The sequence below is a fragment of the Coenobita brevimanus genome, chromosome 87 (assembly GCF_032717465.1).
Source record: "Coenobita brevimanus isolate Jiangsu-jjx chromosome 87, ASM3271746v2, whole genome shotgun sequence".
NCBI classification, from domain to species: domain Eukaryota; kingdom Metazoa; phylum Arthropoda; class Malacostraca; order Decapoda; family Coenobitidae; genus Coenobita; species Coenobita brevimanus.
Genome location: NC_137040.1, coordinates 27,016,442 through 27,029,677, shown reverse-complemented (window position 1 = coordinate 27,029,677; position 13,236 = coordinate 27,016,442). Strand labels below are relative to the sequence as shown.

The 13,236-nt window shown below is 41.4% G+C and overlaps 1 protein-coding gene and 1 pseudogene across 1 annotated transcript in view; one reads left to right on the top strand and one right to left on the bottom strand.

Moving 5' to 3' along the window:
- The window catches only part of cu (NADP/NADPH phosphatase nocturnin), a 64,388-nt gene that overhangs the window by 17,875 nt on the left and 33,277 nt on the right, over positions 1-13,236 (bottom strand). Inside the window, exons 3-4 of the mRNA XM_080280969.1 lie at positions 7,305-7,426; positions 4,878-5,084 (exon numbers count right to left, since the gene is read on the bottom strand). Of these exons, the coding sequence (XP_080137095.1) occupies positions 4,878-5,084; positions 7,305-7,426 (329 nt within the window). The remainder of the gene's footprint in view (positions 1-4,877; positions 5,085-7,304; positions 7,427-13,236) is intronic.
- Positions 228-337, top strand: LOC145411084 (5S ribosomal RNA; annotated as a pseudogene).

Genomic DNA, 13,236 nt, shown 5'->3' with positions numbered 1-13,236 from the left:
ATCACTTTACTCTTCCCTACATTCACTCTTAGGTTCCGTTTCTTACACACTCTCTCAAACTCATCCACCAAGCCTTGCAGCTCCCCTTCGTCTTCACTCAACAACACAGTATCATCTGCAAACAGCAGTACAGGGAGTTTCCAAACACTATCCTCTCTCACCAGGGCCACTCCAACATCCACTACCCTACCTTTACACAATTTGATATTATAAATTCCCAAATAAACACAGCACACCACGTTGAGTACACCGCTTCCCGTTCGATCAGCGAAGTTAAGCAACGTTGGGTCTGGTTAGTACTTGGATGGGTGACTGCCTGGGAACACCAGATGCTGTTGGCATCCCTATGTCAAGTGGGGTTGGTGGAGGATTAGTGCCCCTCCCTGTAAAACAATTAACTCTAAGCCCTTGGCCACCCCGTCTGGGATACATGGCGTCTGGCAATGATGATGATGATGATGAATTTCTTTGAACCAGGACTTTTCTAAAATTAATCAATGGGGACAAAAAAATCTGGTCTCATTTAATGCTCAGAAAACTAAATACATTAATTTCTCCAATAGAAAGAATCCCTGACTCACACATAATTTTAAATGATGTCAGTATTCCCATATCCACTACAATTGATATCCTAGGTGTTACTCTAAACCCCAACCTAAGCTGGACAGCTTATGTTAAATCCCTTGCTAAAAATGCTTCTAAAAAACTGGGACTTATGTATAGAGTTCGTGAGTTCTTCACTGACGAGCAGATGGCCACAATATACAAAAGTCATGCGCATTCTCAGATCGAATACTGTTCACCACCGTGGAGTGGATGTGGAGCAGTTGCATTGAGGCAGTTGGACAAAATTCAAAATAAAGCCATTAGATTAATCAATAATCCTGCCATAACACAGGACCTTCCTCCGTTATCAGTACATCGAGATGTTGCTTCTTTAGCACTATTTTATCGATATTTTTACCGTAAGTGCTCTAACAAACTGGCTTCAATTGTGCCTCCCCTTCACATTTTCTCCCGAAATCCTTGGGCAGCTGGGAGCACCCATGAACTCACACGCTCTCCCCCACAATGCAGAACCTCAGCTTATCAAAATTCATTTATCCCCAGAACTACTACTCTCTGGAATTCATTTCCTGGGAGTTGCTTCCCACATACATTAATCCTCTCTCGATTTTAAATCCAATTGTTACAAGTATTTTATGGATGGAGGATGCCTTTAGGCACATGGACTTATTTTTTTCCCTTTGTTTTTCCCTCTTCCATTAAAAAAAAAAAAAAAAAAAAAAAAAAAAAATCCATCCTACTGATCTCTTCCTCCCTTCTCATCTCCCTCCTTCTCCCAGCCATTCCCCATCCATGTATACTTGTGTTACTTTCATTCTCTACGTTCAGCAATTCATCCATCCACCCATCATCCAATCCTATGTCGCCCCAAGAGGTGCATAGAAGCCCGGGGCTAAGCAAGTTGGTCCTGGCATTTAGGATGAGAGTGACCAGCCTCACTCATCCCTGAGTGGCACTACGTGAGTAATAGACCCCTTCCATCGTATACTGAGCAGTGCCTGTATATTAACAAACACTTTACTTTTTGCACTCACATCAGCTTGTATTGCAATTTTTTCTTTCCACTCATCAAATTTCATGCAAACAGCCACTCTTATTCTGAAACTTCCCTCTATCACCAACACAGAATCCTATGATCATTCAGTATTATAGTACTTCAACACTGTCTTTATTCTTACATCAAAGTAACTGCTACAGCACAATGGTACCTTTCTAAATATATTCTTCACATCTCCAGATATTGTTACGTTAAGGAGAGGCCCCAAACAGATGGGGTCAGATATAGTCTTGGTTTATTCCTTCACAACTAGAGGTCTATTCTAAACTGTATCAAGTCAGCTTGTGCAAGAAAAAAAAAAAAAAATACAATTTGGGCTAAAGTGGACAACAATCAACAATACTATGACCTACACATCTTGCTGCATGCACTCAATCATTATCTTCCATCCATCTATCTACATATTACTGCACATTGGCACCTAAATCCATCCATCATCCAATTTTATGTTGCCCCATGAGGAGTGTAAGAGCCCAGGGCTAGGCAAACTGGCCCTGACATTTAAGATGAGAGTGATCAGCCTCACTCATTCCTGAGTGGCATTATGTGAGCAACAAACCCCAACCATCTCTTGGAAATAAACCTACACAGGCTCAATCTGATTGGGGTGCCTTAATTACCCACTAAACCACCAAGCACCATAATTTGGTTATATGGTTACCACCCAGCATAGTAAACGGTTTCCTGGTGTACAGGAAACCATTTGGCATGTTACTCAGTGTAGAGTCACCCATAGGCAGAAGGAAGAGGAAAGAATGAAGGAAAAAAATTCAGAAGAGGGAGTGCAAAGTCACCCGTAGGCAGAAGGAAGAGGAATGATTGAAGGAAAGAAAGACAGAAGAGGAAGCATGGAAGAGAAGGACAGACACCCAAAGCAGCACTACACTGAGTGAGTGGATGGTGAGCCCCATCACCTACCACACACTGTACAGGTAAGCCCTTAATTCACGCGAGAGTTAGGTTCCCAGACCCTTCGCGTATGTGGTAAATTCGCGTATATGTTCTGCCCTTGTGTGCACATAATTACGCATGTCTATACGTATAGTACATCTGAATAATACTGTTTATGCACTACATACACCTTATAAACTAGCATTAAGTATTAAAAACAACAAAAATGTAACAAATTTAAAACTGAAACCTGACAAGCACAGGCGTAGGTGGAGACACTTCAGCAGTCTGGTGCACTAGCCCTCACTGCCTCCCGTATGCTACATTCTGCCTTCTTTATTGTATGAACAGTTGACTCATTCACCCCAAACATGCGGTTACAAGACAATTCACAGGCGCAGGTGGAGACACTTTAGCAGTCTGGTGCACTAGCCCTCACTGTCTTCAGTATGCTACGTTCTCCTTCTTTATTGTATGAACAGTTGACTCACCCCAAACATACGGTTCTGAGACAATTCTATCTATCTATCTATCTATTGCCAGACGCCTCAATCCCGTTTGGGGTGGCCACAAACAAATCGCCTCCAAGTCGCCCTGTCCCCCGCCATTTCACTGCCCTGCTCCCAACTCACACCCCCCTCTCTCATATACCTCTCCACCCTATCCCTCCATCTCATCCTCGGTCTCCCCCTCCCTCTTCCACCCTCCACCTCACTCACATACACTCTCTTCGTCAGTCTTTCACCCTCCATCCTCTCCACATGGCCAAACCACCTCAGTGTGTTCCTCACAACGCTTCCTATCACATCCACATCCACACCACAACGCTCCTTTATATCCTCATTCGTCAGCCTGTCTCTCCACGTGACTTCACAGGCTCCTCTTAAATAACTCATTTCCACTGCTCTCACTCTTGACTTATGTCCTTCCAACAATGTCCAAGCTTCACTTCCGTACGTTAGAGTTGGTATCACAATACTGTCATGTAGTAACTTTTTTACTTCCATGCTCACTTCCCTGTTTCTTATCACTGCTTTCAAAGAACCAGCAACCTTTCTTCCCTGCTGTACCCTTTCAAGCACTTCACCCTCCAAACCTCCATCCTTACTCATCACACTACCCAAATACTTAAACGTACTCACATTTTCCAATTCCTCACCATCCAACCTCGCTGTACATTCACTGACTTCACCTCTCTCAAAGACCATCACTTTACTCTTCCCTACATTCACCTTTAGGTTCCGTTTCTTACACACTCTCTCAAACTCATCCACCAAGCCTTGCAGCTCCAAGCCAAGCAATTCATCATCATCAATTCACCGTCAAAACATGGACAATACCCCGTCATTCTATTAATATACTTATTACTGATTAATTAATACTTTAATAACTAATTTTCAGGGGGATTTTATAACTCATATAAGTAAAAAACTAGTGTACTGTACTTGCTAAATAAACTGGTATGTAAATAAATGGCGGGGAATTGTCCTGACAGAGAATTGTCTCCGACATTCCTCCCTGAGGTTTGTCCAACACTTTAACTTTCTCTGTCAGCAACATCACTTTACAAGTCAGTTTTGGTGTGTTACCACATGCATCACTAGCACTACGCTTATGCCCCATGTTGACAGACAAGGCAAGCAATTACTGGAAGGCAGAAAAATAAGCCACAAATAACGATTTGCAAGTCATGCATGGTTCGACCATCGGATTCAAACTGACTGTGTGATGCGTGGTAGACCGATCTCCCAGGCTCCCACACACACATACACACACACACAAAAACATATATGTGTGCACACGGGCAGCAGGTAGGCATTTTTTATATTTTATTTATTTCTCTTGTACTGTATATTGAAATTACTTATTTGAATACTATAATTTTGTTTTAATTATTGTACGAAAAATTCGTGGATAACCGATATCGCGTGAAAAAGTTCGTGTGAATTAAAGGATAACCTGTATATATTACCTACGTAACTCTTTACCATATGCAGTACATTATTACCATATCATATGTATATACAATATATACTGCACTGTCCAGACACATAAAACCAGAATAAAGCAGACAATTTATCACATCATAAAAGGGGTTCATATGATGCCTGTATTATTAACAAATGTAGTATTTAACAATGGTGCCAGCTGTTGTTGTTGTTCTTACTCATCCAGTCTTGCCTGACCAAGAAGACCCGTTGACCATCTGTAGGCAATTGCTCCTATGGGTCCCATAGGTTCCCTACACTGTAGATGCTGTGTCTGCATCTTAGTGTAGCATGTTTTGTGCATTATGCTGTGTGGGCCTATTCTACTAGCAAGGAAGTGGTGCCAGTATTACCCACCAATGAAATGTACCCACCTGGTTGCTCTGGACATGCCACACCTCCACCACCCTCATCATCTTAGTCACCAGCCGGAAGCGCGTGTCGTCCCAGAAGATTGCACAGCCATCCGGTCCATTGTTGCCCGGGAGGTAGAGGCAAGGGGAGTCTGGCTTGGGCATGAACACTCCCCGGTATCCTAGCCTCTCCACCACACGCTCCAGAAATCCATAATGGTCCACCTCCTAATTGGACAATGTGGATTACAAATGGCATGTGCAGGTATGACTGAAAGAGTTGAAGTGGATGGCATATAAACAGACATATATACTACACATTAACCGTTAAATTAGATGATACGCTATTTACTTTATTCTTGCTATCTATCTTCAGACATTTTTCTTCCACCTTAGGGAAACTAAACAATGTGAAGGGGTTACATACTGTATGGTACTACATAGACTTTATTAATCATTTCAATGCTATGAGCTCTCTTTACTTAAATGAAATAGTCTGATGGTAGCAAAATATAATACATAATGATGAAGACATTAAATTTAGTTATACTGTATATACTACCATCTATATACATACATATATATATATATATATATATATATATATCCATCCATCATCCAATCCTACATTGCCCCATGAGGAGCGTAGGAGCCTGGGGCTAGGCAGTTGGTCCCAACATTTAAGATGAGAGTGACCAGCCTCACTCATCCCTGAGTGGCATTACATTAGCAATCAACCCCAACCACCCCTCGGATATAAACCTACCCAGGCTCAATCCCATTGGAGTGCTTTAATTACCCACTAAACCACCAGGCACCATAATTTGGTTACATGGTTACCACCCAGCAAAGTAAATGGTTTCCTGGTGAACAGGAAACGATTGGCTTGTCACTAAGTGTTGAGTCACCCCTAGACAGAAGGAAGAGGAAAGAATGAAGGAATGAAAAACAAAAGAGGAAGGGAAGAAGTATGGAATGAAGAGGGGAAGGGGCTGGCACCTGAGCAGCACTACACTAAGTGAGTGGATGGTGAGTGCCCCCATATACGTGTACAGTATATATATATATATATATATATATATATATATATATATATATATATACAGTATATATATATATATATACAGTATACTGTATATATACACACACACACACACACACTCACAGTATATACGAGTATATGCAGTAAACTCTTGATATAACGAACTAACTGGGAGGAGGGGTGGGTTGCTATATCTGAAAGTTCGTTATATACAAGGGGTCGGTATTTCCAAGGGATTACTGAACTCAGTTCGTTATATAAGGGGAGTCGTTCGGTCCTACAAGCTCAAACATAACCTAAACTAACTCCATGAAGTTTAACATGGAGAATTCAATGGTTTATGAAGTCTACATGTAAATACAATACTGTATAAAGTTGTACATATAAATAATACGGTATAAAGTTGTACAGTACATATAAATACAAAACCTATGTTAAGAATACAGTATAATGTATTGCAGTACTGTTACAGTACACATACTGTGCCAGGAAGGAATGCTGTTGTCACTGTGGGCTGTTTCCAGAACTTTCCCCTCATTTAGCGACCTTTGTTCACAAAATCCGTGGGAAGTTCGGTCGCGATTTGGCCGTTCGTTATAGCCGAAAATCACAATACCAGGGTTCGTCATATCGAGGGTTTACTGTACATGTAAGGTGAAAATAAGAGAGTGATATGCTTGTAAAAATAGCAGTGCTAATAAGAGCAAATTTATGTGCAGCTTGGCCTGGTAAGTCTTTAATCTCAAATGACCTGAACTGTTTTACCTGAAGTGCTTCTTTTATTATATTTCAAGACTGACAATCATTTACATGAACAGCAGTGGAAAAGCATGGTGTTTAACATGGCAATGAATTTTGTCTGGGTTGGTTCTGGACTTGGATTAGGTAAAACTGTCCCCCATAGGACAAACCTTGAGACCTTTGACAATGTATCTCCACTGAAACCACGTTAAAATGTTTTTGGTTATCATCAAATCACTTAACATTGAGTTTCTGGGAAATGAAAGTCACTGTTAAACAAGGGATACCTGTAGAGCAAAATTAACCAATACTTTTTTTTATCACTCCTGGACTGAGAAAGGGGAGGTATTTCTACTATAGCCACTTCATACACTAAAAGATTTAAAAGCATTTGGGTCATCGTTAAATACAGTGCATTTTAAGCTTAGTGTATCAAGTGAATTATCAACACCACGCTGTACTAGTATACTGTACTTTATAACTATTCTCACACATAAATACATGTAGCCTATACAATAGTTGTTCAAACACCTAAAAATGTACTAGTAAACTGTACTTTATAACTATTCTCACACACAAATACATGTAGCCTATACAATCGTTATTCAAACACCTAAAAAGGGATTTATCAAAAGAAACCTGTGCTAATACTGTGAGAATCATACCTGGAAGCAAATAAGCTGAGGGAGGTGCGTGAGAACTTCTTCCATGATGCGAAATTTTCGAGTGCTCCAATCCAAGGCTTCTGGTGGACACTTCACAAAGTTGTCTGCATGAGTTCCCAGAGCTGTAAGTATTTGACAAACCTAAAGTATATTTTGGAAGAAGATGAGCTCAAAAATAACAGAGCCACAACATTAGTTCCGTGACACACCTATTCACTGGATACAAATATACATGTTAGGGAACACTCTCTGATTTACATCTATGTGATGAACTACATAGATGAAATGAATACCTGGGAGCAGTTCCACTGAGATCATAAGTTGGCAAGCTTTAGAATAACAATTCTAGCCTAAACCACAGAAAACTGTATCCCTTGCTAATTTACTAAGAACTGCAGGAATAAAGCTCAGTGGAACATAAAATTCATTAGATAGAACAACTTTCACAAATCAGCCAGAGAAGCTAAACAATAGCCTGTGACTGTGTCCCACCCATCGCAAAGTTAGTAAAGCACCAACATTCATGTTGAGCTCACTACACGGACAGTAGCATATTCTTACAGAGAGTGGACACAGCCCTAAGTGACACCATTTGCAATATATTTTGTTTCTGATAAATCTTAATTAAACCTAAAAGATGATACTCATCTTCCACCAAAGTACTTAACATGATAGCAGAGTACAGTACTAGTTTATACATTTGGTTAAGGTTCCCATGACACAAATTTTCAGACAAAAACAAACCCAAAAGAACCTGGCCACAGCAACTTGGTACATTCACAGTACCATACATATTTGCAGACTTGAATAAGCAGCTATTGCATTCAGAGAGGATACAAAAAAAATGCAAATCTGATTAGCTATGCCTTATCTGATAATCCTTGCCAAGTGTGACTGAATATCTGCCAAACTGTCCCCTACAAAAACATCACAGCCTGCATCACAGAGACAGAATACCAAAAGCTGGTTGATGTTGGGTACTGAACTTCACTGGGTCCCACTTCCAATAGTTTACCCACTTTGGCAATAGTTTTCATATTTTTGCAATTTATATACAGTAGCTCAACGACTGAATAAGAAAATGCTATGTCTCTACAGCCTTTCCATAATACTTTTTTGTAATCAGTACCATAACTAGGAACAGCATGGTGGAATGAAGAGGTGAGACAGGCTGTGGCACAAAAGAAGGAAGCATACAATGAATGAATGAGAAATACTGGCGTGGAAGAAGTTGAGAGGCGGAAAAGAGTTATATGTAGAAAGAAAGAGAGAGGTGAAAAGATTAGTAAAGAGAAAGTAAGAAGAGAGTGGATGAGGAATTTGGAAGGAATTTGAGTGTAATGTGGAGGGACTGTAAGAAAATGTTCTGGAAAGAGGTGAAAAGAGTAAGACAGGGTGGAAGTGAAGTTAGCAGGGGAGTGAAAGATAAAAATGGTAGATTACTAGTGGAGAAGGGAAAAAAAGTGAGCAGATGGAGAGAACACTTTAAGGAATTGTTGAACATACAGGATGGAAGTAATGCAAGTATAAGTGGCTGGGGAATGGCTGGGAGAAGGAGGGAGGTGACAAGATAGGAAGAAATCAGTAAGATAGAAGTTGTGGAAGCAATAAACAAAGTTAAACTGGGGAAAGCGCCAGGAATTGACGGAGTGTGTGGTGAAATGCTGATGCATGGGGGAGAGATAGCAGTAGAATGGATGTGGAAAATGTGCAGATTGGCCTGGGAGGAAGGTAGAATCCCGGAGGATTGGAAGTCAGGTATAATTATTCCCTTGTACAAAGGAAGAGGGGAAAAAGAAGTGTGTGGTAATCATAGGGGCATTTGTCTTCTTAGTATAATAGGAAAAGTGTATGGTAGGATACTTATTGAGAGAATTAGAGAAAGAACAGAGGAATTAGTTGGAGAAGAACAGAGAGGCTTTAGGAAGGGAAGAGGTTGTGTAGATCAGATATTCATTCTTAGATCTTTAGTGGAAAAGTTTCTAGAGAAGGGAAAGAAGTTATATGCGGCTTTCATGGATTTGGAGAAAGCATACGACAGAGTGGATAGACAAGGATTGTGGAAAGTATTAAGAATATATGGAGTAGATGGGAAGCTGTTGAATGCTGTGAAGAGTATGTATGATGGTGCTAAGGCTGCAGTGCATGTGGATGGTGAACTGAGTGAATTTTTCTCTTTGAAGGTTGGGTTGAAACAGGGATGTGGTATGTCTCCATGGTTGTTCAATCTGTACATGGATGGAGTAAAAAAAAGAGGTACAAGGTAGGGTAGTGGATGTTGGAGTGGCCCTGGTGAGAGAGGGTAGCGTTTGGAAACTCCCTGTACTGTTGTTTGCAGATAATACTGTGCTGTTGAGTGAAGACGAAGGAGAGCTGCAAGGCTTGGTGGATGAGTTTGGGATAGTGTGTAAGAAACGGAATCTAAAAGTGAATGTAGGGAAGAGTAAAGTGATGGTCTTTGAGAGAGGTGAAGTCAGTGAATGTACAGCGAGGTTGGATGGTGATGAATTAGAAAATGTGAGTACGTTTAAGTACTTGGGTAGTGTGATGAGTAAGGATGGAGGTTTGGAGGGTGAAGTGCTTGAAAGGGTACAGCAGGGAAGAAAGGTTGCTGGTTCCTTGAAAGCAGTGATAAGATGCAAGGAAGTGAGCATAGAAGTGAAAAAGTTACTACATGACAGTATTGTGACATCAACTCTAATGTATGGAAGTGAAGCTTGGACGTTGCTGGAAGGACACAAGTCAAGAGTGAGAGCAGTGGGAATGAGTTATTTAAGAGGAGCCTGTGGAGTCACATGGAGAGACAGGCTGACAAATGAGGATATAAAGGAGTGTTGTGGTGTGGATGTGGATGTGATAGGAAGCATTAGGAGGAATACAGTGAGGTGGTTTGGCCATGTGGAGAGGATGGAGGGTGAAAGACTGACGAAGAGTGTATGTGAGTGAGGTGGAGGGGGGAAGAGGGAGGGGGAGACTGAGGATGAGATGGAGGGATGGGGTGGAAAGGTTTATGAGAGAGGGGGGTGTGAGTTGGGAGCAGGGCAGTGAAATGGCGGGGGACAGGGCGATGTGGAGGCAATTTCTTTGTGGCCACCCCGAACGGGATTGAGGCGTCTGGCAATAGATAGACAGATAGACAGACCATAACTAGTGTTGACCTCTTGCCATAGCTTAACTTTTAGTGTAAAGAGATACCATAATGCCCCATAATGCTAATGATTTGGTGCTTTTTCATATTACAGTATACAGGTGCACCTTGATATACGAAACCCCTCGATGCAATACCCTGGCTTCACAATGAGGGTAGAAATACCACCATATCCCGCCTAATGATGGCCAAACCCCATTTTGATGATGGATTTTGATTTTTTTTTTTTTTACCGATTTTGATGATATTTTAGACTAAATTTGTGTGTTTAGGTTAATTTATAAACTGTTTTTAGACTCAGATTAATGTGTTTTACTCATAGATGGGGTGAACATTGTCATTTTGGGGTACAGTTTACTAAGTTTGATTTTTTCCAGACTTATATTTGACGATTTTCAGATTTTATTTGCTGGTGTTAGTGAGTTACAGTATTTACAGGTGGTCGGCTTAGGTTAGTTTCTTTTACAGCTGTTTGGCCATTTACATTGGCTTTATACATGCTTCTGCACTTATTTGGGTGGGTTTAGGACTTGATGGGGGGGGGGAACTCAAGGCTCAAAAATGCATCCCTACTCTTTACATATTAAATCTACCCCGAGATACAATACCCTGCCTAACGATGAGTTTTTACTTAACCAGCTGCACTGTTCAACTGGGGTATACCTGTATAACGTACCTGGTTCTGACTGTCTGTCTCTATTTCTTCACAACTTCTTAACCCTTCTAGTAAGCAATTCTCTAGCCTCGACAATCCCCCAGAACACACATGCAGGCCTATTTTTTGACTTTCTCAAAGGTTAAAAGTTTTATGCTTGATTTATAGGGCTTGAATTTACAAATTTATCTGTGATAGGTGGGGGTTGTGGTAGGTGGGGGCACTTTGTGGTAGGTGGGGGAGCTTTGTGGTAGATGGGGATGCTCACCATCCACTCACTCGATGTAGTGCTGCTCTCTGGTGTCTGCCCTTTCCTCTCCTCCATCCTTTCCTTCCTTCCTCTTCTGTCTTTCTTTACTTCATTCTTTCCTTGTACTTCTGTATACGGGTAACTTTACACTCCCTTTTTGTCTTTCTTTCCTTCATTCTTTCCTGTTCCTTCTGCCTGTAGGTTACTGTACAATGAGTGACAAGTTGAATGGTGTCCTGTACACCAGAAAACCATTTACTACGCTCAGTGGTGATATATAAACAAATTATGGCGCCTGGTGGTTTAGTGGTTAATTAAGGTACTCCAATCAGATTGAGCCATTGAAAGTTTGTATCCAAGGGATGGTTGGGGTTTATTGCTCACATAATGCCACTCAGGGATGAGTGAGGCAAGTCACTCTTATCTTAAATGTCAGGACCAACATGCCTATTCCCGGGCCCCTAGGCTCCTCATGGGGCAACGTAGGACTGGATGATGGATGGAATTTACACAACTGAAAACGCAAATCCCATCCTCCTAGACCCAACAGCTACCGAGCTATGGCCCGTCAGTGTTACCCAGGCGGGAAAGAAAATACGCAGCTCGCACCTGTTTTTTTCCCAAAAATACATACAAAAAATCACCAAAATCAATATTCTTTGGTGTGTATAGATGTTATAAACCATTTAAAAGTGCTTGGAAAAAAATAAAATGGTCACGAACCACCCAAAATAATGATAAATACATTAGTAAAAATTACCCTCCCCTCTTCTCCCCTCACCTCTCATTCTCTCCCCTCACCTAACCTCCTCTCCCCTCCCCCCTTTCCCCTCCCCTCCCCTCCTAGGTGTCAAATCTGGCTCGGGGAAATAAAATTTATTTTTCGGGTGAGATATGAATAAAGACAGGTAAATATTTATGTATGTCTGAAAAAAAGGCACATATATAAATAAATATCATTATTTGTAACAGCAAAATAGCCTAAATTATTTTTACTTATTTTCCCGCTGGCAGAGCTGAAACTATAAACAAGTGATAAGGAGTGTTACCATATGTCCAGACATATAAAATGTACAAAGAAATACATAAGAATGAAGAAAATATGCTATAATCTTTGACAGGTACACAATTATATCCACAGGCAGGTAAAGAAGGCAGGTAACGAGGATTTTTTTCCCCTAAAAACAAATAAACAAACAAAAAACAAATAAAACATGAAGTAATTGTGGTGTGCATATCTGTATGCAAAGACACGAATGAAGTAGGGTAATAATTCAAAACATGCACCATACAGCGTACAAATTACACAAAATATTTGAGGCCGGGGGGGGGGGTTAAGATACTCTGTGCTAGGGGGTGGGGGGATGGTAAGGCCAGAAGGGGGTGTATGGGGATGAAGGGATGGGAGGAGACCACCACCAGACACAAAGGAAGGGCCCCAGTGGAGTACAGTAATGTGGAGGGAGGGTAGGGGGGGAATACCCTACCCCAGATGACTGGAGGGGGAGTGACATGGGGAAGATCCACATCAGAGGGGTAGAGGATGAATGAGGAGGGTGTGGGGGTGGTGGTGGTAAGAACGGTGGGAGGTAGGATAGTAACAATGCAGTGGGGTAGAGGGACGTGGCGAGAGGGAGGTGGGGGGGTACACCTCCCACCACCTGGGTACAGGCCTGGATCCTCCCTCCCGCATGTGCAACACTTAGTTCTGAGTGGTCAGAAGCCATCTACACCACAGTCGGGGTGTAGCAAGCTGTCACCAGTTTTTGTGGAAGTTGCACGATTGATGTTCCTAATCCATTCAAACCATTATGAAAAAACATCGATCGTCAAGCTTGGTACTTTAGGGGTTAACAACACACACTAGCCAAAACAGACT